Here is a 25,000-nt window from a genome sequence, read left to right on the forward strand (position 1 = left end):
TCGTGCAACTTGTCTCGCAACGATTTTGGCCGTTTCGCAGTGTAACAGCGCCTTTAGGATGATGTGCAAAGTTTTATTTTGAGGTGACGTTTTCGCGGACGTCGCCGTCGTAGATCTTAGGGAGCTTACGAAACGAGGACGACGACGGTTACGAGGACCTCATTTAAAAATACAAGTTCGCGTTATTCATATTACTACGAAACTATTTCATGTCGTTTCGCGTTAAAAATGTGTAGTAACTGTCTAGGAATTAAACTGGTATGATTGGTTTGGAAGCGTAGAGAGAGAGAACCGAAAATTCATCGTCATGTGCTAACGTCCTCCACAAGACCTTGAATTTGGTCATTTCACGTCGTCACGTGCAGAGCCATTGTTTTTGCTCACTAAACCTATTGTTTTGTAGCGTCGTCGTTGCCGTCGGCGTCGTCGTTTCGTAAGCTCCCTTTTAAGACCCTAATATCGCCGTGCAATGACTGAATGTTGCCCTATTAAGCCAGGGGTTTGAACTTTTTTGCTTTCTATCTTTCTCAGAATTGTCAATTCTCTGCCTTCAGTATGACTCAGGTGGTGACAGTACAGCCTACAGCGACAAATGGCAAGGAATGGAATAGTGGCGTCTTTCAATGCTTTGAAGACATACCCAGCTGTGAGTTTATCTTTTTTGTGTGTTTTTTCACTCCCATCCTAACATATAAAGGTATCAAGTGAGGCTATGATCCTCGCAGTTATGAACGCAATTTTTGCAATTGCGTAAAGAAGTCTGAAAAATTCAGGACTTCAACGGGGTTTGAACCCGTGACCTCACGATAGAACCCACAAATGACCAGCTCCCAACGTCAGTGGCTTCATAGCTCAGTTGGTTAGAGCGTCGCACCCGTATCGCGAGGTCACGGGTTCAAACCTCGTTGAAGTCCAGAATTTGTCAGTCAAGCTTCTTTACGCAATTGCAAAAATTGCGTTCATAACTGCGAGGATCATAGCTTCACTTGATTTCATATCCGCAGTTCATATATTATCCATTTCATTAACATTTCATCGTTGATATAAAGCTATTCTTGGGTTTCACTCACGTGATCAACAGCCATGTTTTTCAACAAACACAAAAGAAGACCTTAGCATAATAATAGCTTTCAATTCCCGGAGGATTGGATCGGGACACCAACATGGCCGCCATTTCATTGTTTGGGGACACCAACATGGCGGCCGTGACGTCAGGTGAAATCCAAGAATACATGAAACGATGTGCCCGTGGGAAGGATAGAATACAAGTTGCGAAAGGACAACCGAAAAAGCACAGGTATTCTTTTTATTCTCGGCTGACTGATTAGAGAACGATAGACATTGCTAATGAGGCAAAAAGGTAAAGCAAAGAGTCCCTTATATCATGGATTATTAAGAGTGAAATCTTCTGACCTCTCGACGGATCTATTTGGGGTTTATGCGCCGATCAACTCGAAACTTCAACACCCCTTTACCACCCCCCTTTCCTCCCGGGCGCGAAGCCCGGGCATTTGAACTTTTGAAGAGTGGATCGTTCAAATTCCCGCCCCCTCGGGCCAAAATGGTGTTCAAATGCCCTACCCTATCGTCAGATTTGTCTGTCATACTCCACTAAAGAACAATCGTCGTCGGCTCCTCCTGTCTTTAATAAAAATTTTTTGTAAGCCAATCGCTCACAAATGCTACATCTCTTCCTTTAAACTCTTCCATCTCGTCCAAACACGTGTTTTATAGCTGTTAGCGACTTCGGCGCCCGAAAAAAACCCTGACACTTCCGGTTCAATTTTCCCCACCCCACGCAGGCAAAGGTCAAATTCCCCACTCCTCGAGCACAGAAGATAGTCAAATGCCCAGAGTTTGCCCGGTTGAGGGGGGGGGGGGATGTTGAAGTTTCCATTTGATCGGCACATTAGCGCTGAAACTTCCACCTCTCATGGTCGTAACCTGTCTTTCAGTATTCCACGGAGAGAGGATATAAAATCCGTAAAAATCGAGAAAAAGTTAAATTTTTGCGAGCATTTGGAGATAGGAAGTGACTATTTGACACCTCTTACAATGGTTCGATCCCTGTACTTGCGAGCGAGGAAAGACCCCAGGTCACTGAAGAAAAGATTTAAAATGAGGTGTGGGTTAGAGATCGAAATCTGTAAAAATTCTAGTCACGGCAAGTTTTGATGGATAACCATGAAATTGAACTCTACGAACCGTAACAGTGCTTGTACTTTTGAAGGACAATAATCATATTTAAGCCCCCCCCCCCCCCCACCCTTCCTTCCCAGGGCATATATTCGGTGGGGCTGTTTTTACTAGTGAGGGACTCTGTTACTTGAGGGTACTGCATTTGGACGACCTTTCCTCCCAAGGGTTCAATTTCGGAATCTTACGATAGTAGTGGGAATAATGGGTTGGAGAGTGGAATAAGAAACAAGCGTTTTTTGAGGGATGGGGGAGAGGGGAGGGAGGGGGGTTAAAACATTCATTTTACTTCTTGGCACGTATTACAAAGCACAAAAGAGATCTTTATCTTATTTCTCCCTTCTTAAAGGCCTCTTTGGTGCGTTATGTCCATGCATTCTGCTCTGTAACATCTCCAATCGTATGGATGAAGGATATCTTTACCCTTGCTGCTGCGGTCAGGTCGCTCCACTTACTCTCAGAGCCAAGCTGAGAACTCAGGAAAACATTCAGGTGAGTGCCACGACAGAAAATGAACTGCGAGATTTGTGTAACGGCCTTTTATTACATAGACGAGAGTGTTTGACCGGGAACCAAAACACTCGTACAATCAAGACGATCACTACATCTGGGAACTTAAGCTGAAAATTCAAAAGAATATTTCACCTTGAACGAGGCAACAAGGGCTAATTTGCAAGCGAGCAAAAGAATACTAAAATTGTGGCCATTTTTAGAACAGTGCAAGGAAGTGGAGGGCAGTGCAAAGTGACGTAATGCAATTGGTGCAGCGAAAGTAGAGCGAAGCGCAATATTCAAGGAGAAGTGTAAAAACTTCCAAGTGACGTTTTCGTTGCGCCTAAAGCTAACACGCGTCACCTAGAGACTATGCTACGATCTAGAGTTTGTCTCGTTTTCTTCTCAACTCTATAACGATTTTTTTTTTCAGGGATCTCTTTGCAATGACGCGATTATTGGTATGTGTTTCCTTAATTGCGCATTGTGCCAGATGGACCGTCAACTAAAGAGCAGCGGAAAGTAAACGACTTCAAGCAAGTCAACAGTTTTCGGTGGAACATAAAAGTAAACTGTAGTTTTTTTCCCTCGTAACAAGCGAAGAGTTTTGCTGTGTGATGAAGTGAACTTTATTGGTTGCTTGCGTTTTTCAATGGAATGTTTTCAGTTTTTAGTCATAGGTTTTAGAGTTTTGTCAAATAGTGGTGTCCCGGGACCGAATGTTACCAAAATAATTTAACACACCCTTTGACAGTAGAGTTTTTAATGGAATTATAAGGGAGGGCGCCACCATGGTCTAATAAAGTCCTCATCGGTTTTCTAGTCCATACCTTGTTGTCCTGATGCCGACTTGTATTCATTTGCAGAAGTTATGAGCAGTAAATTTGTATCAAAACAATTAATTTCAGCCTCACTCTTATTTGAGACGCGGGTTATAGGGTTAGGATGCAGCCATGGCAACGGCGCTTGTGATTACTTCAGGAAACCATAGGCACAAAAATTGTAAAACGGAAACAATAGAGCCTTATCGCAAATACAACGGAGCTGCGTGGAATCAGGAGTCACTGAGTACTGACAGGTGTCAGATAGCCAACTTGCTTTTGTATAAATGAACTCGCCGTGTCTTGGTGCTGTTGATAAATTTCCATTCTCCTGATCTATAGGTGGTTTTCATCGCGGCCATATTGGTAGACGAAGACAGGAGAGCTCTAATTAAATCCTTTTTTGGTCCACTAGAATTTGTCCATCACACCATTGTCACTTCGGTCTCAAGAGATTGGTTGAATACCATGATGTCACGGCAGCCGTGTTGGTATTCCAAAACAAAGAAACCGCGGTCATGTTGGTAGTCCAAACTAATCCTCTGGGTACTTTCTTTTGTTTAATCGAATTAGCATCCATTTTAGTCACGTGAGTGAAAACGCTCTATAGGTGGTTTGCAACCAATCTCTAGAGACACAGATAACTATAGCGAAATGTACAATCGCTGGTGGACGAACAAAAGAAGCTAATGAGAGATCTTTTGTTTTCGTCCACCAACATGGCGACGATGACGTAACGTGAAAACCACCTATTATCATTACTGGCGAGTTTTTATTCTTTCAGTAGGAAACGATATGTAAATTAAAAAAGGAAAAATCTGCATTAGTTTCGTTGGATTTTTGGTCATATGCTTCAGTATAGTCCCCACTTGTTCAAAGGTTGGATAACTCTATCCAGTGGATAAAAACAATATGCAATGGATAAAATATTCTTCACGAAGGTTTTCGTACATGCCTTTACTTAAACCCCGTCCACACATATCCGAAAATTTTTGTATCCTTATTTTTTTTCCGAATGTGGCTTGCGTCCACACGTATCCGGCGAATTCGGTGGTCCTATCGGGAATTTTTCGAGTACGGTCTCCAGAGTGGAAATTTTTGAATGAGCTGCGAATTCGCATACGTGTGGACGGTTGTAGGGTCACCTCGCAGCTCTTACAAGGTCTCACCTGATTGGAGACCACCCTTGAGGTTTAACAAAAGAACAAATAACAGAAACAATGGACCCTAGGCCTAAAACAAAAGGGCTGCAACTCTATCCTCTAGGGCCCATTGTTTCTGTTATTTGTTCTTTTGTTAAACCTCAAGGGTGGTCTCCAATCTGGTGAGACCTTGTAGGAGCTGCGAGGCTACCGGGGTCGCTTGTATACGCAAATTTTCGAATACGCTGACTTAACACTATCGGATCCAGTCTTTTCCGGGTGACATAAATCAACTTGGCGTATCGAGCTTGGACCATGAAAGACTCTCACGTGCAACACGTTAACAAAACAGAGAAAATGGTGCCAACATAGGATTTTGCCCATGCTCAACTAGCAAAGTCTTCCCGTTGTCAAAAGCACTGGGCACTAGGGGATATTGGGATACGTGTGGAAAGTTAAAAGGATTCGAAAACGGTTGGCTTACGCAAGGGGAAGGGGTCACGTGAGCAGCAAATTCAGAGATCTTTGTTCAGACAAGCTGTCGGATAGGATAGAGCGGCTTTCATATGACCTTGAAAAATAAAAATAAAAACACAACGTAAAAAAATGCAAAACATTTAATTGGCTTATCGAACAAAAACAAACCAGCGCCAATTTTCACTGGCTTTGAAAACGCGGATTCAAACAATGTCATCTCTCCGTGGAACTTTCTGCAAAGTTTTGCTTTGACGTCATTTGAAATGCAGTAATGTGATTGGGTAATCGAACTGTTTACTGCCCATATTAGGAGTTTCCTTGGCGGGAATAAGGAGAAGCCTTGTTTTTTAATGTTTCCAAACATTGCTCCGTGAAACAAATTGCGAACACTTTTTTCAAGGTCATACGAAAGTCGCTCTAGTAACTTCTTTAGTGGATAAAGTTATTGTCAGCCTTAGAACAACTTGAGCCGTAATTAACTTAATAACAACTTGACTAGAGGGAGGATTAAATTCGGGTCTGTTTTTATTTTCCTTTTAACAAGCAAAAAACCGCTAAATTTTAAGGCATTCCTAAAACTATACAACAGATTCACGCTAGTTCGTATTGTCTGACATATAATTGCTTCAGGAACGTGTTTTTTTAAAATTTAAATTTCGTAAAGGAACGTTGCAAAAACCCGCGTATAAGATTTTAAGAAACTGTCAAGCTAAGATTTTCCATTGAATCTATTGAATGACCTGCCTCGACTAGCTGTGCTACCTGTGGGTCGGTCTAAATTGTTATTTGTTCTTTAGCTTGTTTTTGTTGAGACCCTTTTCATAAGAACCTGTGTCAAGCTCAAGTTTCAAAGCAGGTTCTTTGTTTCAAGAAAATCTAGAACTTAAAATTCATAAATCGAAAAAAACATTCAGTTTGGCTTCAAAATGTACAAAGGGTTTGTATTTAATTAAATTCTAGTCATTTTGATAAAGAAAATAACAACTTAAATTTCCCCTGTTAATTTTAACCACTGATTTGAATATGAACCTTATATTAAGCTAACTTGGAAAACCTAAGGTCTAGTAGCGTGGGTTTTTAGCTCTTTCATCGAATCGTTAATTCTCCCAACTAGTACCTTAGAGATCTTTGTCGGGTAGTCATGAGAATTCAGTGTTATATCAGTCACACCTGATAATAATCTTCATTCTCAATACCTGCCTGAATGATATTTCATTGAGATTGTGAAGATAATTTACATACAGATCACGCCTGCGGTTGGCTCAAAAATTTCGTGCCTTTATCCGGCCAATCTGAGTTAAAGCGAAGCACTTGTGAGTTGCCCCCAGGCGTTTTTCCGCTCGTTTTCATTTCTTTCTGTCTTGATTAGCTAATTTAATTGTGTGCGTGTCTGGTGAATGGCCGTAATAATTTGATGTAGATCAAAACCGCTCCGTCAGCCGCCGGAGGTAAATTTCAGTCGCAAACAGATTTCTGTCAAATTGTCACATGTCTTTCCAATAACCTGTACTTAGTAATTATTAACATAATTATCAGCTTCTCGTACTGGGAACTTACTCAATTCAGAGATCTCTCCTAAAAGGTGCTTGCAGTGCATTAAACTTTAAGGAAATCAACAAAACCTGAACAAGCGATCGTTTTGCTTTAATTCAGTTGAGTCGCTCAGTTACAACAGGCCTATGGATGATTTGAATGTCAGGTTTAACAAACTAATGCTGAATTTTCTAATTCCAGCAATCATCAGATCGACAACTCAGAAAATGCCCTCCTATATATAACCATTTTTTAGCGATGCTGTGCGCGCCGAAGGGGCGCGCGCGCGGAGAACCATGGTTAAGAAAATATGGTAGCCCATCGACGCGAGGAAGTTTGGTTTTGGTGATGATGTCATCGCATGACCATCGCTTTCATGTAAGCCAGTAGGCAAAATGTCGTACTGCAGGAACCAACGTATTTTGTTGGAAAGTTGAAGGGCCAGCGTATTGCATTTGACACTGTGTTTAGTACGACAAAACAAAATTTTGAAGGCAACCAAAACACACGAGCTAAGTTTTTTAATTCTGAGTCTTACAACGAGGAAAGAAGATAAAAAGACAGAGAGAGAGAGAGAGAGAGAGATAAAAATCCAGTAAGCAGGCGATTAGTAAACGATGCTGAACGCCTGTGAAGGAGTGCAACTGAGAGCACATGAGAAAATAGACGAAATATCAGCGAAAATAAACGAACAACAGAGTAAGAAAAAGCCCGGATAAAGAGGCAAAATCATAATGACGAGCAGCAGAAGAAAGAAAAAGCGCAAGCACGAAAAGGAATAGGAAAGGAAAGGAACTTTATTTTAGTGTCTAGTCGTTCTAGCGCTGGAGCACTAATTGTGAACACTGTGAACTGAAATCAACAATTAACGCAAATCAAGTCAAATTTTGGTTTTTGAGGAGAGAGGAGACCGGAGTACCTGGAGAAAAACCTCTCGGTGCAGAGTAGAGAACCAACAAACTCAACCCACATCTGACCCCGGATGTGGGAGTGAACAGATTGGAAATAAGTTGTCAAAAGTAGCAGCATCTACAGTTGTAAAGCAGCCTTAATAAGCTTGTCCAATTCAACTGGGGCGACTTGGGTTACTGAGTAACCCTTCTAATCGTCTAAAGTTTGGGTGAGATGCAAGATTTTAGTAGCCACCATCAGTTAACCCGACGTCTTCTCTCTATTGCAAAGTATTTATTGACTGAGCAAAAACTAAGCAATTGGTACAGACCTTAGGCTTATAATTGAAGACAGGCTGCTCCCTTTCTTAAGCGAAAATCTAATGGGTATTTTCTTGCAAAATCAGTCAGACATATAGTTATGAACAAAAGAAACAAATTAACACCAACTTTAAAAATCTTACACTCTGGGCGGAAAAAATTAAGATATTAGAAAAGAATTGAAACAACAAGTAATTTATGCACCCACGCATGCATATAATAATAATAATAATCTTTAATACTTATAGAGCGCATAACTCTATATGAATATAATCTTATGCGCTAAATTTACAACAATATAAAATATAAAAAATAAAATAAAATACAACAATGATCTCAAGAATGTGATTACGAGAATAAATACAAATGTAAGAAAATATAGAAATAATTGTGCTAACTAGTATTATAAAGGAAATTTAAATTAAAATAAAAGTAAAAGTCAGTTATAAGCTGTTTTGAATAGAAACGTTTTTAACAGAGATTTAAATTTCTTAAAATCTTGTTCTTTACGAATACTCTTTGGTAAATTGTTCCATACTGTCGGGGCTGCTACAAAGAATGCCCGATCTCCTAATGTTTACCTTGTCTTAATTGTTGGGAAAGTTAGAAACAGTCCATTGTTGGAGCGAAGGTTATATTGAGTGTTAGATCTAATGTTTATAAGTTCCTTTAAATACTCTGGTGATTGTCCATAAATTGATTTGAAAGTAAGTATGGCTATCTTGAATAGTACTCTATATTTGACGGGAAGCCAGTGAAATGCTTTAAGTACTGGAGTTATATGATAGGTCCGTGGTGTATATGTTATCAATCTGATAGCAGAATTCTGAACGCGCTGTAATTTGTTTACATGTACCTCAGGCAGCCCATACAGAATACTATTTCAATAGTCGATTCTTCCAATCACTAAAGCATGGACAAGTTTTTCAGTTACGTCTGTGCTTAAATATTTCCGAATATGTCTTATATTATGAATGTGGAGGTATGCAGTTCTGCAAGTCTTGTTTATATTTTCCTGCAGTGTAAGATGGTTATCTAACCATGTCCCAAGATTCTTTGCAGTAGTAACAGCAGTTACTGAAGCTTTACCAATAGTCAGATTTTGTGGGCTTATCTTCTCGAGTTGTTGTTTACGTTTAGTTCCTATAATCATGAATTCTGTTTTGTCATCATTAATTTTTAACTTGTCAATGAGCATCCATGTCCGTAATTCATCGATACACTTTTCCATTGATGCAATTGCCTGTGATTGCGAGGTGTTATTGGGTGAGAATGCAAGGTACAATTGCGTATCATCCGCATAGGTGTGTACATCTGGTAAGTTATTGCGTATTATATGGAAGAGCTTACTGGAATAAATAGTGAACAATAACGGGCCAAGACAAGATCCTTGTTGCAGTCCAAAGCGTAGCTTGAAATCTTCTGACTGACATCCATCATAGATGATACGTTGACGTCTATCAGACAAGTACGAGGGGAGCCAGGCCAGAGCCGAACCCTTATTCCAAAGCTTGACTGAAGACGTGACAGTGAGATCTTGTGGTCCACGGTATCGAACGCAGCACTTAGGTCAAGTAATACCAACAGGGTAACTTTCTGATTGTTCATATTCATTAATAGATCGTTGTGTACCTTCAGTAATGCTGTTTCAGTGCTATAACTTTTACGGTAAGCTGACTGTAGCTTTGGAAAGAAATCAAAGCGCACTAGATGCTCATGAAGTTGATTAAACACCACTCGTTCTGTAAGTTTAGAGATGAACTGTAGGTTGCTCTGCAGGGGCAAAAAATGATCATGATCTGCACTAGTAGGTTGTGATATTTAAGACATGCAAACAATTTAATCCATGAAAAAGCCCTTCTAATTCACAAATTAAAGGCCCAGCACCAAACGAGTTTTACAGAACTACGTTATTAGAAATAAATAAACACATTAAATTTACAAGATTTCTCTTGTATAGAAATATAACCCAAGTAAAAATTGAAATTGATGGCGAAAAAATTTGTTCCCTTTAGTTTTGCCTCAGTATGGGGCACATTCGATAATGCATTACAAGAAAACTCTGAAAAATACAGAACTCGTGCTTCAAAATCCTTTACGCCCAAAATTGTTCGCAGTAATACAAATGGGGAGGCTACGAAATGACAGAATGAAGTAGACAACACTGCAACCAATTGGTGTAATGAGCGAAAAACACAAATTTCGGTAAATTTGTTCGCAGTCCACTGCGAAAATGACCAAGGCGTCAAATGACAAATTTTCAATTTTCTCTTGATCTGCACTTTTTTCTCTCTAGACAATAAAGGAACATGCCAACCGGCATCGACTCGTGATAGACGTGGTACCATTGACGGTATCTTGTGTTTTGGAAGAACGTTCTCGAAGCCATAATTTGCGGGTTTTTTTCGGACAACACTCTCGAAGACGTTGCCGTCTTACGGTCGAGTACACTTGTTCTCAGTTTTGGGACTCGGACTCGGCCAATCGAATAAATTTCAAATACTTCTAAACTCTGCTCTTGATAAAATTGTTGTTTTCTTACTCTTTTTCTGTATCCCAAATGTCTGCTGTCGATTATATCGCCTGTAATGACGAACTGACACTGCTATAATGACAATCAAACCGACAAAACTAAAAGAACCGGCGATGATATAGACTATTTTTCTCCCGGATTGTACGGAAGCCGCTGTAATTCCCTTAGTTTTTGTGGGCGTTGGTGGAGTTTCCGTAGAGATTTGCGTCTTTGACGAACTAAAAAGCAGTGATGTGATCGACGCTATCGTTCTAGATGTCGATTCGACAACTGTGTACTTTTCGTCGCAGGATTTTCCTGTCCAAGTCTCAAAACAAAAACATTTGCCCAAATTGGTACACAATCCGTGACCAGAACAGTTGTTGGGACACCCTGGCACCTTTTTTAGCAGCACATCAAGGGACTTACATTGTCTGTTCAAGCACACCTTTCCGTCCCCGCACTTTGTTCCTTCGAGAGTGATCGCTGCCTCGGGAGCTTTCACGCCCAGTTCTAAACTAGTGCCCTTACAAGTAATCACCTGATCACCAAGATGCCAATACGAATTCATCACGTCACGTTTTATCCCTAAAACAGGTCGTCGGTTTTTAGATAAGCACCATAACTTGCCGCATTTCGCGTTCTGGAAATCACAAGTTCGGTATTTTCCTTTTCTTGTCTTTCGGCAGTGGCCAAATTTGTCACCTCGTGTATTATGATACTGGTAACATTTATCAGGACCAGACACAGCATCGTTACCCCAAAGTTCCTGACACTGTTCATCATGGCTCAGGCATTCACCAAAATAACAGTACGCCGAGTTCTTCGCGCAGGGATAACCATTTTGGACGTAGTTATTCTCGGGACACATCCCGGAAGATCCCGTACAAGTCTCAGGAATGTCGCATTCGTTCAAGGTCTCTCTGCAAAGAGTCCCTAGCGTTTTAAATTTACAGTCCTCACAGCATGCTCCATCGCCGCACTGCGCGTGCGCATGTAGCTTGCACGTCTCGTGATCGCAGCAGTTGTCTCCCTTGTCCTTACATTCTTGTGCAGTCCCACAATCACATTCTTCACCCTGTCCGAGAATCCCGTCCCCGCAAACCGGGCCTCCAAACAAGGTCTCCGGGACGTTCATTAGACAGGAGCCCAACCCCCTTGACAATCCTTCCTGGAATTCTTTAACACTGCAGTTGCTAAAATCAGTGGCTGGCTCGCTCCCGATTGACTCGCTCATAACGCATCCTTGCGATTTACTCGCGTTGCACACGCACTGGGGCAAGTCGTCGTCGTGGTACATACCGAACACGTGACCCAGCTCGTGAGCAAATGTGTTGGCGGTAAACGCAGCATTTGCGCTTGTGTCGTAGATGATTCCCGCTGATTTTTTGGTACAGATTGACATTACTTGCGCTTTTCCTCGTACCGATTCTTTCAGCTTAGCTCCTGTCAAAAGCATCGTCACATCATTGGCATGTTTTCCAAGAAGATTTTTTTTTCTGTATTTTATTAACTTCCCTAAATAAATATCAGCATCGTCATCCGGCTTTAACTGTTCATTCACGTCCCAAGTTTCTGTGGCAACCAATGCCAAACGTACATTTAGCGGCTTAAAAATACTGTCCACGATGTTTGCAATTAGCTTTGCTCTCTGATTCGTTTTTGTAAGATTTTTTCCGTGAGCTTCAAATTGCATGACGTCGTTTATAATAACAAGTTCAACATACTTGGTTTTGCTTAAGACATCTTTGCTGATTTCTCTGCGAAGTCTTAAATTGTTTCTGTTCGTAAAACTATAAAGAGCATTTCTCTGCATACCTAGTGCGTTTATCCACTTGTCATGTCTAATATTGTGCTTAAATGTCCCATGATCGTCTGATATGACACCTTTGGTCTTGTAGAATAAGTGTAACCCAGTAGAATCTTCTGTCAGCGGTTTCAAGTAGTAGGACATGCGCCCGTCATTTACGAGGCCTTCAATTCCTTCACAGGTACTTAAAGATACTCTTGACTTTTTCTTTCCTCTGAGGATACCATAAAAGTAGCATTCGTTGACATTCTTCTTTAAACCGTCTAGTTTTTCTTCATATTTCGCAGCAAAGAGTCCGTGGTTTTGGAACAAGTCGAGCGTGAAGTTTTGCTGGAAAGCTGTAAATGTTAATTCTGCTTTAAAGTCCGCAATTCCATACTGTGAAAAAAGAAGAGAAGGAGCACAATTTTAACTGCTGTATGCTACAATAGCTCCCCTCCATAATTTACATGATAGCGCCGCTGTAGGTAACTAATTTGCATGTATGCTAATCGATTGAGCCAATCACAACAGACCCAGACAATGAATTCATCCAATGATGGTGGAAGAAAAATTAGTGCAGCCTGCCGCTTTGCGCGGGGGAAAACCCACGGAGCAGTGGTGCGATATTTTTAATTAAGGTGATTCCCGAGTTTTTAATTGCACATTCCTACTGCGCATGATTTTTGCGTCATCAGCACGCGCACATGAGCGCGCGCGCGTACAAAACATAAGGGATTTCCCTCAAACTAAGCTCGATAGCGAGATAAAAGCTCCTTTTCTCTTAAACGAGCACGGTGACCCCCACTTTTTATTTTATAAATTCAATGAGAACAATATCCGCAATAACTGAGAAAAAATTTGGCAGAAATCTATAGCTACTTTTTTGGCAAATGAAATAAATGCTACAGATAGAGACGTAACGGGCCCAGCAGAGCAAGTCCAAATTATGTTTCCTTTAAAGGATAAAAATATCAATTAATAATGCAGGGTATTTGAAGCCATTTTTTCTGGGACGTAGATGAATAAGCAATCAAAGAAAGTCGAACTCTGTGTGATATAGCACGCTGCTTTGAAAAATAATCCATCTTGTTTGTTGTGCACTGAGATAACCAAAAGTCACCTAAATAACCATATTTGTCAGCATCGTGGCATGAAAACAAGCACGGTGACCCCCTCTTTTTATTACCTTTTTAACATCTCCTTGTACTGTAATGACATCATAACAAGTTTCATCGGAAATCTATGACGGGTTCTTTTACCCGGGACTCACCTTAAGCTAATCACGAAGCGGAGAACTAGAAAACCAAGGCTAGCCCAAAATTACTTTTCACAGAAAGTTGCAAAGTGTTTCTCTGAGAGTGACTTTAAAAGAGGGTTTTGCGAAAACTAGGAATGCGTAGGATAAAGCTAAGAGCTCATCACTTTGAGCAAAGAACTGGTACTCACGTTGAGTTATCTGATTATTGTAATGTTCATATCCTCCATGTTTTTTTCTTGTTCAAATAATGCTTAGGTGACTTTAACAGAGACCGGACACTGCAGTGTGTTTATTAGGGGTCAAAGACGCAATACTTATCACAAAAGCTGTTTTGAGGTGACTGAACACAGTTTTTAAGCACTTATACTCTCGTTTCTGCCATATTTATGCAGTTTTTGCCTAAAAGCTCAAACTTGGTCACTGATTAGTGCTACCACGAAAGTTTATATCCTTGACGGTCAATGTGCTCTGCAGGCTGTTACCATGGTAACTCATCTGGAATAAAACAAGGCCTAAAATAATAAAACTTATATAGCGCCGATATCAATATTGCTACTTTCATCAGCGCTTAAATCGTAAAACTACAAAACCTACTAAAAACGAGATTAAAAAGCACATAAAATTACCAAAAAGCTTTCTGGAATAAAAATGTCTTCAGTGTCTTTTTAAAAGATGCTACCGAGGAGCTGCTCCTAACCGCATAGGGCAATCAATTCCATATAGTTGAGGAGCAGCAACCGCAAAAGATCGATCTCCTAACGTTGTTAAAGTCTTGAATTTTACAGGCTTTAGTAGCAGTCTATCACAGTCGGAGCGAAACTTGTATTTACATGCTTCTTTAAGACTAATAAGGTCCTGGAGATAAAAAGGCGCTAAGCCATTGATAGCCTTGTACGTTAACAGTAATATCTTAAAGTCAATAGCCCGTTTCACGGTTAGTTTTTCTCATTTGCATTACAATGTAATCTAACGTGGGTGCGAGGCAATTTCGGGTTAAAACTACAAAATAGCAGGAAATTGCCTCATATGCATGCTAGATTACATTGTAATGCAAATGAGAAAACCTGACCGTGAAAAGGGCTATTCGGGAATTTAACCGGCAGCCAGTGCAGATTATTCAACAGCGGTCTTACATGCCAGTATTTGGATTGCTGGAAAATTATCCTAGCAGCAGCATTTTAGACCCTCTGTAGCTTATTAAGCTGGTAGGCTGGCAGGCCATAGAGCAGGCTGTTACAATAGTCGATGTGACTTAAGACAAATGCGTAAATGAGCGTCTCAGAGGACCGCCTAGAAAGATATTTCCTAATTCTTCTTGTATTATACAAGTAATAAAAAGAATTGGAGCACGTGTTATTTACATGAGAATTCATTGAAAGAGTCGAGTCTAACCATGTCCTCAAGTTCTTAACTACCTCTGTTGGTCTAATTACATAGTCTCCAATCAAAATATGATCGACGTTATCCTTGGCTAATTGTTGCTTGGTACCTATGATTAGGAATTTTGTTTTATCTTCAAAAAGATGCTTTTTCCTCATTTGCGCAAAATTTACTCATTAGTTTTTTGCAGCATTTGCTTAAAATAATCATGGAAATAAAGTACGTTTAACCGCTGTTATCACAGAATTTCAACAGACGGATTTTTCATAATTCGCTGATAGACGTTTTTTCGTTTTCCCAAATTGACGGTTACAAAAATGGACCTTCACTGCGACTGCGCATAAATTGGAAGTATGCTGACCAATAGAAAAGCGGACTCTAGGGAGGAGATTGCTCTGAAATATTATCACTTCTAAAAGTCCTAAAACGTAATGAAAGCGAATCTACACAGCATTTCCAAGACCATCGCGACAAGAAGAAAAATAGTTTTCGCCATATTTGTTTTGTTTTTAAAAAATACGCGCCGGCCTTATTAATTCAATGAACATCACTGACTGACGAAAAACTGTGTTCAGCCGCTTTAAACAAAGATGACGAGGGGCTAACGTTTGAAACACCATCCATTCAATGTTTCAACGGTGGTGATTCCACCATTATCCACTCGTTTGATTAACCAGACCAAATGCTCGGGTTTCACTTTCCCAACGACGCAGCCACACAGTTTCTTCAGAAACTAACCTCCATATAGTTTTCTGCGATATTTTTTAATTTACTCATATTTTTCTTGAAAATTGAGGCTTTTGTATAAGGACAACGCTATGCACCTTTTCTAAAGCAAGAGGATATTCGCGACATTAAACGTCGATAAGCTTAAGATATCAATTAAAGTTATGATCCTCGCAGCTATGATCGCAATTTTAGCAATTGCATGAGAGAAGCCTAAAAAGTTCAGGACTTCAACGGGGTTTGAACCCGTGTCCTCGCGATACCGGGGCGACGCCATAACCAACTTCACCAGGAACCCATGACCCGGAGCCTACAACTCTACTGTGTTCGTGTAACGGCGTTTTCACAGACCGATTTATTTTTAGATTGAATTTCCCGCGAATGAGAATCCCACAGGGGCCCGATGACCAATTACAAGAAATTAAGCTGACGCCGGAACTGCCTTTGTTTTTTGACCTAATTCGCGGGAAGGGCTAGTCTAAAAATAAACCTACTTGTGAAAACGCCGTTTCACAGACGCTGTATGGAAGTTGCATGCTCCAGATGGGCTCCTGACTTCACTTGATTTCATATCCGCAGTTCAAAATATAAGATTCATTTCGTCGGTTGAAGCTTAACATGGAACCTAATTAAAACTTTTAATTAAACATGAATGGTCAATGCATTTCAAGTGTACTCAAACAAAATCAAAATTTCAGTTTATTCTGGTACTAATTTTTTTTCAATGCATCAATTCGTTGAATATCAGTTGAAAGTAGGTCAAAGATCAAGTTCTAATTTTTAGCAAATGGAAGACTTAGTTATCTATTGTAGACAACGGGCAGGGGGTGAGAACGTTTCGTGAGAAAAATGGTCGCTCACAATCTGAAGGTGAACCCCACAATGTTCCTTCGGACAAAAGCCGTCGCAGCTTAACGCTGGCGCGAGAAGGTACCCCACCCAAGACTTCTCGAAGCGCCGGAATATTTTTTGTAAGACTAAGAGTTTGCGCAAAATTTAGTTGAGTAATTAAGTTAAAACTACTCTCAAGTTTTTTAAGATAACCTCGCTGTTACTAAGTGCAGCATTGATTGTGATGCCGGAATTAAATCACTGTTTGACAATGCTACTTAGGTACTGGCTGTCATTAGCGCTGTTAAACCCTGTTGGCCGTATAGACACTTTAAGTGGACTTTGATGACAATCCGGAAACACTAATCCTAACGGCGAGAAATAGTTATTTTTTGGCATTGAAATTTAGCCGCAACACACGAATAGTTTACATCGTGAAGAGCCAGTCCATTGACTGCCCTAAAATTTTTCGGTAAAAAAATCTGGTAACTTAGTCATCTCCCGATACATGCTTTGTAAGCTTTAGAGTTGTAACGTAAACAAGGATTTTAACCCCATTCGAGAGAGTCATATTTTAAGGCCCCCAGCCGAGAGCATATTGATAATGTAAATTATTCAACGATTCTAGAGATTCGTTCTTTATTTTGCGAACTGTGTTAAAATCGGCCTCCCCAAGGCAAACTGTATGAGTACAACGAAGAGAAAAGTACTATTACGTTGCTTCAGAGGTGAAAATATTTTAAAACTGGTAAACAGCAGGACATTGAACAGCAGGACATTGAATCGTTAGTGACCTACAAGGCTATAAACACTGATGACTGACAATGGCTTTCCTTCGATAATCACTTTGTGAAATAGAATGTTTTCCTCTCTCGAGATTAATCGTGAACTCAGTCAACACTCCACTAATAAAAAGAATGACTACAGTTCTCTTTGCCAGTTCTCATATCTATTGATATAAGTCATGCGTTGTATCATTGAAGAATCCTTTGCGACAAACCGGAGGGGTCGTAAAATCGCGAAGCCCTAAGTTCACACGGCGAGTCTTAATTTCGTATATCGTTATTTTAATGCGAACAACAATGACGAAGCTACCAATATCACTCGCATTTTGAAGCAATACTTGCTAAAAATGTTTCTGTAAAATAACATGTAACGATTTACTTTTTTCTGGATCCCCACAGAGCGAAAGGTTGTAATCACACTGAAACACGGCTTTAGTATTTGATCAAATATACCGGGACATTGTCGTAAAGAGCTTCATCGCTTACCTTGTGTTTACTGAAATCGTGGAAGTTTCTTTTATTCTTCGATCTGTTCTCTTCTGCGATATACTTCAGCCGCGGTATGATAACTTGAAAATCTGTTGGATCTAAATTTGTTAAAGTGGATTTTGCACCAGCAGACACCTTAAAATTTCGGGCATGATTGCCGTTTCCAAAGCAGTACGTATTAAACGTGAGGACCAAGAGACGAAGCATCCATACTGGGCACAGAAACATGGTGAAATCCGTAGCTGAATGCTCCGCTTTTCTTTGAGTAAATCTTTAGATGTTTTACAAGCAGTAGCGAATGCGTCAAGATGTAAACCAAAGATACCCGATGAGCAGAAATTCTGTAAATTATGCCAGCGGACGATGTGACTTTTCTCTCAATATTATGTCAGAGAGAGAAGTGAAGATGTGTTATCTGCTAATTATTCGCCTGCTCGGTATTGTGAACTTTGATTTCCTTAGATTCTCCGAATCTGTGAAACAGCTTTTCTCCAGCTCGGACTTCTGCAATACCACTCATACATCTCATTTGCTTCGCCGGAAATTGTTGTCATCAGAGTTTTCAAGTTCTATGCCGGCTGGGATTCACGCCCTTTCACAAACACATCACAAATACAAAGTTTCTCAATAGTGAGTTGTCATTAATTTCCTTTTTTTGGGTTATCTTTGGACACCGTTTTTAAGTATCATGATATTAGTCTTCTTGAGCTGAGGAAGAAACGGTCGAGCTTGTGTTTGCCCGCAATAACAATACTGAAATAGATTTCGCGATATCCTTATAGATAATTCAACTGTTTGTTTATTTTTGTGCTCTTTGGTAATAGGAATGCATTTTAAAAGCCACTTATTGTCTTAGATATAGAACGTAGATACTTAAGAAAAGGTCTAGACGTGGATTGGAATACCTCTGGACTCTGGTCATTTCCAGCACTTACCTCAAGTAAAGTTATTGTATAAAGCATCTGTGAATATCAAGATCGTTATCTCGATTTCACAGACGTTGTCAAAATCACGAGAGAGGACAGCGCGTGTTGAAAATGACCCCTCGTGCGCTGATCGGAGCAATTAAACGCTCTAATGACTTTTTAGAAATCAATTGTCGTTTCCTGCTCTTACGTATCTCGCCTTTGCAGACACGCCGGTTTGCCATTAATGACCTGCCCAGATCATCCAAAAGCATGAAACAATTTGCCCTGTGAGAGACAAATTGAGTTTTATCGCTATTTTTCAGTCGATGGATTTTTTTTGTTTGCCGGTGATACACTAAATTTCACCTCTGTGGCAAGCAGCTTATCGCCTGGCCGGCGGATCAAAGCATTAATTGAGTAGGAGATTTCGTTTCTTCTCATCGTTCAGTATTTTTAGGCCAACCTAACTGACTTAACTTAAAAGCAGTTTCCTTTTCCGTCTGGAAATAAAATTTCGGTTAACTTAATTGCTCACGGCTGGACGTAAGGTAATCACATCTTACACATCATCTCAACTCAATGGCTCATTGTTTGTACATCCAATTAACGGTAAATGGTAGTCTGCCGTTTTTTTGGATGTCACGCAACGCTCCCCCACCAAAGAACCAGTGGGGCGAGAGTTGCGTGACACCACGCCCTAATAACGGCTGCGAAGGAGACTACGGTAAATGGACGTTTGCCAACAAATATTACAAACAACTAAGGTGACCAGATATATATTTTTGTGAACTCGACAATCCTGTGCTGGTTGTAAAACCTTGATTTTCATTTCCTATGCCATAGTTTTCTGTTTCTGGCGTAATATTTGTCAACTTAATTGTAGCAGCAATGACCAGGGTCTAATCAGCGTGTAACTTCCTTAAATCATGCACCATAACTTTAATTTTAGCAATTCTTTATATCGGTAAAATCGGAACAACTGTTTTTGGACGGTGCCAGACGAAATTCCATTTTGATACATTGTCACCGTAGAGTCTCACATTTTGATAAACGTCAGAGAGTGACTTTTTACTTTCCTCGGTCAACTTTAAGCATCACTTGATTCCCGAAGTATAAGTGTCCCCATAACTAGTTTTTCACGATAACCCTAAATTGTTATAAATGGGTAGTTGGCGTTTCGAGACTTCAAGGTTTGGTCTGGCATCTGGTCATCTGTGCATCTCTGGGTATGAGTGAACCTTCTCATTCTTTTCAAAACCAAAAGGAAAGATGGCAGACAAAATTTTTTTGGCTTAATCAACAGATGAATACTAATCTCTTTCCGTGCGATGCTATCGAGATCTTCATTTCAAAACTTGCAGTGACATGAGTTGGTTTACCGGACTTTACCGAGGCCCAGATATGGTGCAATCCTATCATTGTTTTATTGCGGTTAACCTTTTGCTGATCACGCTCCAGTTTTCAGGCAGTGAATGCCACGGAAGTATTGGTCCTTTGCCACGCGAATGTGGCTGCCTGGTCATTTCTAAAAATGTAACCCGGAAACTATAGATTCGGGGTCATGATCACGGTAATAGCGACCTTTAGATCGGATCGAAGACGAGAACGACTACGTGTACGAGTTTTCCGTTCTGAACAAGCGCACTTCGAAAAATGTCGGCCTCCAAACCTTACACACATGCTCAGTACGGAAAATCGTACTCGTAGTTGTCCTAGGTTGTCTTCCGATCAAAGGTCCCTAAAAATCGTAATAATTTGGCAAATTTACTGAGCGGGTAATGCATCAATCAATTCCGGCGGTGCCCATCTTCCCCCCCCCCCCCCCGGGGAACCGCGAGGCATTTGCTCAAGTTGTCAGTCCCGGGGGTGGGGCATTCTCAATTTATCGCGGCCCGGGGGCTGGGCATTAGCTTACCCCGGGGCGACCCCCGGGCATTTGACACACGTGTTTTCGAATTAACATGGAAGAGTTTATCGGAAAAGACGAGGCCTTCGTTTAAGACTGGTTTGTCCGTCACGGACTCGAAAAACTTGTGGATGTTTTTAAAGGTATGTTTTCTCAATTTTAGGTATTTCTTCCTTTATACTTGTAAGCATATGAATATATAAAAGCGACAAGGTGAACTAATATCACAATCACTGGCGTGAAGACTGCGTAAACACGACTACTTCGCATTTCGCATTCAAAACTAGCCTAGCAATTTTTAAATTCATGAAAGTAGAGTTAAAATACAGAAGGTTTGCGAATTCAAATGATGCGAACTTCAAGACAAATCTTGCGAGCCGAACAGTTGACCGTTTTATTCACTGATTAAAAAAAAAAAAACTGCGGAAGTGTTGGAAGGCGACGATCAAGGGGAAGGAGCATTTGCCCTTTTTTTTCGTCCCCACCCCGGGGCATTTAGACAGCTTATGTGTCCCCACCCGGGAAATTTGCCCATATAAAAAAAAAATGCTAATGCCCGGGGGTTAGCCCGGGGTGGGGAAGGGATGGGCACTGCTGGAATTGACTGATGCATAACACTATCTCGCAGCATTGTAGGTAAAAAGAACATTTAATCAATGCAGCAATAAGCAGAACGGTTACCGATTGATGTTTGCAAACTGAGAAACAGTGAATCTGTAGCCACTCCGCGATGCCACCTTTTAGCGCTTATGATTGTTTTTTGAAACAGTTGTCGAAATACAAATGAACTTAATATCTTTTCTAAACCTTGCCTTGTTTTATACTCGGGACAGCTCTTTGACGAAGTGGAGTCTGAGGAGTCAATCAATGAACACGAACTAATTTGAGCTATTTCATTCCCAAGTGATCATTCACTTATAACAGATGAGTAAAGAATTTTGAAAACTAGGAAAACAACTCTGAAAACTTAAAGGGGTAGGGCCACCCTATTTTAGTCAAACTTCAAAAGACTAAAAGACGTACTTGTATCAATGAAAACCAAAAAATAATACTGTAGTTTTGTTGTCAATAACCATTGAAGTGCACTGAAGCTATTCTTTGTTCAGTTTGCAGCCAAGGATAGAAGTGATGGAAATGGATTCAACTTGAAGAAAATGGCCAATTTTTTTTCACGTGTAGAGACAGTGTCGTCAGAAAGACACCAAAAATTAAACACGAATAGCGGTTTGTGCCATAAATAGTATTTCATATCTTGTCAGTGGGTTGTCAGGATTGTCGTACGTGTGAACGTAAGTACTAATTTAGAGTTCTACCCACTTTTGACCTAAAAACAGCAAATAAAAAAATGACAGTACCCCTTTAAAACGAAGTTATGGCTTTTCTTTAGCTTGAAGTGTCAGCCGTCTCCTCACCCAAAACACTTCAGACTAGGCTTTTCTTCTGTTTTCACTACATTGTGATTGTTCGTTGGCGAGCACTGAAAAAAAAAATTCATAAACCGAGTACTTTGGCCGACGTAAGGGGCGCCTCCCCCATTCTCCGCGCGGCTTCGCCGTTCGTGTGTGCCTCTCGCGCGCGCGCCACTGAATCAGGCCGACAGCTACGAAGGCTAACACAACTTGACAACAAATAACAAACTACTTAACCCTTTGATGATGTCTACACGACTTATCTGACAAGGTGTCACGCATGCAACAAGAATATCACCGACGTATCATTTCATGAAACGTGCTCTTGAAAATCTTTAAACGATTTTTGTTCACACCGCAGCCACCACTGAGCTTGCGTGACAAGCACTTTGTAACGAACACGTTCGTTCGCAGCTAATTTTGTCGGAAATAGTTTTGTTGCCAAAACAGTGAAAGATCAATTAGAAACGGATTATATTTCAAAAGCAAGTCACTCAAACTGGCATTATTAAAACAAACCATAATTGTTTTCAGGGAAACCAGCCTAGAAAATGGGAGCGAAATGTCTTTTCCTCGTTGCAAATTCACGCAATAGTTGAATGGAATGCAACAATTCGCTTGACGCAGCCTGGCTCTCTGTCATAACAGTGTCAGTCGCTTTTCAGGTAAGCAATTAGAAGCTGATTTACACTCTTTTGTTTTCTTAAAAACAGTGGGTTGCATTTGCTACTTAAAAAACGCTTTAAGTGATTTGCGTCTCCAAATGATAAGATACGGTTTAATAAAATACCCGATTTAGTTGAGGTTTTGATAGATATTAGTTTGTCGTCAGTTATAAACTTTCATCTCTTGATCCCATGCCTCTAAAGAAACTACGTTTTCCCGAATGCGGCTTATTAATCGTTTCAGTTCAAGAGGAAGTAGGAATATAAAACTTCACAACAGGATATCGATATGAAGACAGAAGTCGGCCTTTTTTCACGACCTCGTGGTAAAGGCTGTCCTAAGCGTACCCGGGAACAAGTGCCATCACTGGCCTAGTGCCTCAAATAAAATCAAATTAAACTCGATAATTCAATTTTTTGTTTTTGATGAAAGAACCCAAAGAAAGACATCTCACAGACATGACGAGTCCGGGACTGACCTCGGGAAATAGACATAGTGGATTCAACCAGGGTAATTGAGTTCTTTGATGAACCTCTAAGTTATCGTGATATTCAATCTAGTTTTACCCTAACCTTAATTGTTTCCCAACGACTTATCCCTCTGTCAGCTGAGTTTTTTTTGTGACGCTGTTTTGTCTGGGAGATCAAAGTGGATGTTTTAAATTAGAGTTGCGCGTACTTGACCAGAAAAGAAGTGAATTTACTATCAGTCAACTCTATCTCATTACAAATTAATGTAAGACAGACAGTTTTGGCTGGTCTAAGATTCAAACTCATGAATGAATTTTGTCTTTCTACTACAGACAGTAGGTTAATTTCAGAGACATCAGATTAGCACCAGAGTAAGATTTCAATCAGTGGGTTAGGGTTTCAATTATGGTCGAAGACTTGATTTATATCACCCGGCTCTGGCAATACTTTCCCACCAAGGCTGCAAAGCCTTAGATTTTTTCTCTCCACTTTTAACTTCCCTATTGATCACCACACTATCGCAACTTGCCTTGTATTGATCCTGTTCCAATTCTGACATGAAAAGTTCACATTTTGCAAAGATCTATTTTATTATTGCAGAGATAAATGGTTAGTTTATTTAAGTGTGCTTAGATATTAAGCTAGTTCAAAGGCACTCCACCTAAATAATTCCAAGGTAACTCTGCGAATGAAACATAACATGGTAAGGAACCCCAATTGGCAGGAGACAACCAGTTGGCTCTTTGCAAAGAGAATAAAGAATAAATCCAGGCTGTGTACAGAGGGGGATTTCTGGAGCAATGACATGCAAATCCAGCACCCAATAACCACTGGACTGACAACACCGACTGAGGGGGGTCTGCTAAGATCCTCTCCTCCTATTAAAGACCCCCTCTTCTGGAGGTACCTAAAGGGAATGGTTCTGAACATGTCCCTTTTTTAGAGAGAGAGTTGACTGTACATTCTTTGACTTTCAGGTATTTTCGTTTGCTGTTTATCAAGCTGGTACCAGACCATACAGCACATTGAACTTGCTTCTTGTCCATGCCCTCATCAACTTTGTCATTGGCTCGGTATTATGGTATTTTGTTGGCTATTCTCTTTCGTTTGGTTTCTCACAAAAGGTGAGTCGATGATCACCACCTCTGCACTACTTTTTTCAAAATGGCTACCATTTGCAAAATGATATTTTGTTTCAATTCAAGTAGGTCCTTGCTTTCTCGTTAAAGGCAAAAACTCTTTTCAACAAATTTAAACTTCGAAATGAAGCAACAAGGGTTTATGAGTAAAATCATTTGGCGTTAGACAGAATAAAATGTATAACTCTCACTCTCAGGGTTCAATATGTTAAAAGGGGTGCCATTAATGTGACATTTAAGGTTTTGAAAAAGAAAATAGGCTACCTGACAGCACATGGCCAGAGGACACTAGCATTATTGACCTGAATTTCTAATTTATTTTTCCTTCCGTCGATGCTGACAATATGAGAGCCATCATCATCATTATTTTTAATATTATTTTAATAATAATAAGGCTGCCAACACTGTTAAATAGTGCTCAATACACATAGGTGTAGAGGTAAATTGTAGAAAGGTGAGGCTAATGAAACCAACACATGATTCACTGTTACTCCGAGTTTCGTGCTTAGGCACTCATCAGACAGCATTTAATGAGTGATGATGAGTGCGTAAGCACGAAACTCGGAGTAACAGTGAATCATGTGTTGGTTTCATTAGCCTCACCTTTCTATAATATTATTTTATCTAATCTTGAGGAATCTTAGGCCCAGGTCAAACGTCAAACTTCACATGAGACAAAATAAATGGAACAAATTAACATTCAGGATAAGTCTGACATTTGGCTCAATTAAGTTTGACAAAATGTCTTTGGATTGACCAACATGTTCTATCTGTCCGCCTCAGATGGATAGAGGATGTCAGGGGCACCCAACGTCAATTTTTGGAAAGTATCTGTTTGGAAGACGATTTGCGATCTA

General features: G+C 40.3%; 3 protein-coding genes and 1 non-coding gene across 7 annotated transcripts in view; 3 read left to right on the forward strand and 1 right to left on the reverse strand.

Annotated features, from left to right (window-relative positions):
* The window catches only part of LOC138058906 (cornifelin homolog B-like), a 10,244-nt gene extending 5,912 nt beyond the window's left edge, over positions 1-4,332 (forward strand). The window contains exons 2-4 of one of the 2 annotated variants that reach the window (XM_068904358.1): positions 532-646; positions 2,546-2,688; positions 3,122-4,332. In XM_068904358.1, coding sequence (XP_068760459.1) covers positions 556-646; positions 2,546-2,688; positions 3,122-3,214 — 327 coding nt within the window. In that variant the 5' untranslated portion in view covers positions 532-555 and the 3' untranslated portion in view covers positions 3,215-4,332. The remainder of the gene's footprint in view (positions 1-531; positions 647-2,545; positions 2,689-3,121) is intronic. The other variant, XM_068904359.1, reaches the window with a different exon arrangement.
* On the forward strand, positions 842-914 carry Trnat-cgu (transfer RNA threonine (anticodon CGU)). The gene has a single exon. It is a non-coding gene; the product is annotated as a tRNA-Thr (tRNA).
* A 3,735-nt stretch (positions 4,333-8,067) lies between the features above and the next one.
* LOC138059804 (disintegrin and metalloproteinase domain-containing protein 12-like) lies at positions 8,068-18,651 on the reverse strand. Of its 3 annotated transcripts, none has more exons than XM_068905427.1 (3): positions 18,581-18,651; positions 17,643-18,237; positions 8,068-12,572 (listed from the first exon to the last, which is right to left on the reverse strand). In XM_068905427.1, exons 2-3 carry the CDS (start codon positions 17,871-17,873, stop codon positions 10,368-10,370), a joined length of 2,436 nt encoding a protein of 811 aa, XP_068761528.1. In that variant the 5' UTR covers positions 17,874-18,237; positions 18,581-18,651; the 3' UTR covers positions 8,068-10,367. The 3 variants fall into 3 exon arrangements, with proteins under 3 accessions (XP_068761528.1, XP_068761529.1, XP_068761527.1); XM_068905428.1 differs by lacking the exon at positions 18,581-18,651 and having other exon boundaries at positions 8,068-9,645; positions 10,814-12,572; positions 17,643-18,557; XM_068905426.1 differs by lacking the exon at positions 18,581-18,651 and having other exon boundaries at positions 17,643-18,557.
* Positions 18,652-22,335: 3,684 nt separating this feature from the next.
* The window catches only part of LOC138058908 (uncharacterized), a 66,063-nt gene continuing 63,398 nt past the window's right edge, over positions 22,336-25,000 (forward strand). Inside the window, exons 1-2 of the mRNA XM_068904360.1 lie at positions 22,336-22,533; positions 23,982-24,128. Of these exons, the coding sequence (XP_068760461.1) occupies positions 22,468-22,533; positions 23,982-24,128 (213 nt within the window). The 5' untranslated portion in view covers positions 22,336-22,467. The remainder of the gene's footprint in view (positions 22,534-23,981; positions 24,129-25,000) is intronic.

This window comes from Montipora capricornis, chromosome 8 (assembly GCF_036669925.1).
Source record: "Montipora capricornis isolate CH-2021 chromosome 8, ASM3666992v2, whole genome shotgun sequence".
NCBI classification, from domain to species: domain Eukaryota; kingdom Metazoa; phylum Cnidaria; class Anthozoa; order Scleractinia; family Acroporidae; genus Montipora; species Montipora capricornis.

Excerpts from the sequence above, each read along its gene's own strand:
- LOC138059804 (XM_068905427.1), bottom strand. The coding sequence starts at position 17,873 with ATGTTTCTGTGCCCAGTATGGATGCTTCGTCTCTTGGTCCTCACGTTT. Across the intron at positions 12,573-17,642 it reads ACGATTTCAGTAAACACAAG|TATGGAATTGCGGACTTTAA; the intron begins GTAAGCGATGAA and ends CTTTTTTCACAG.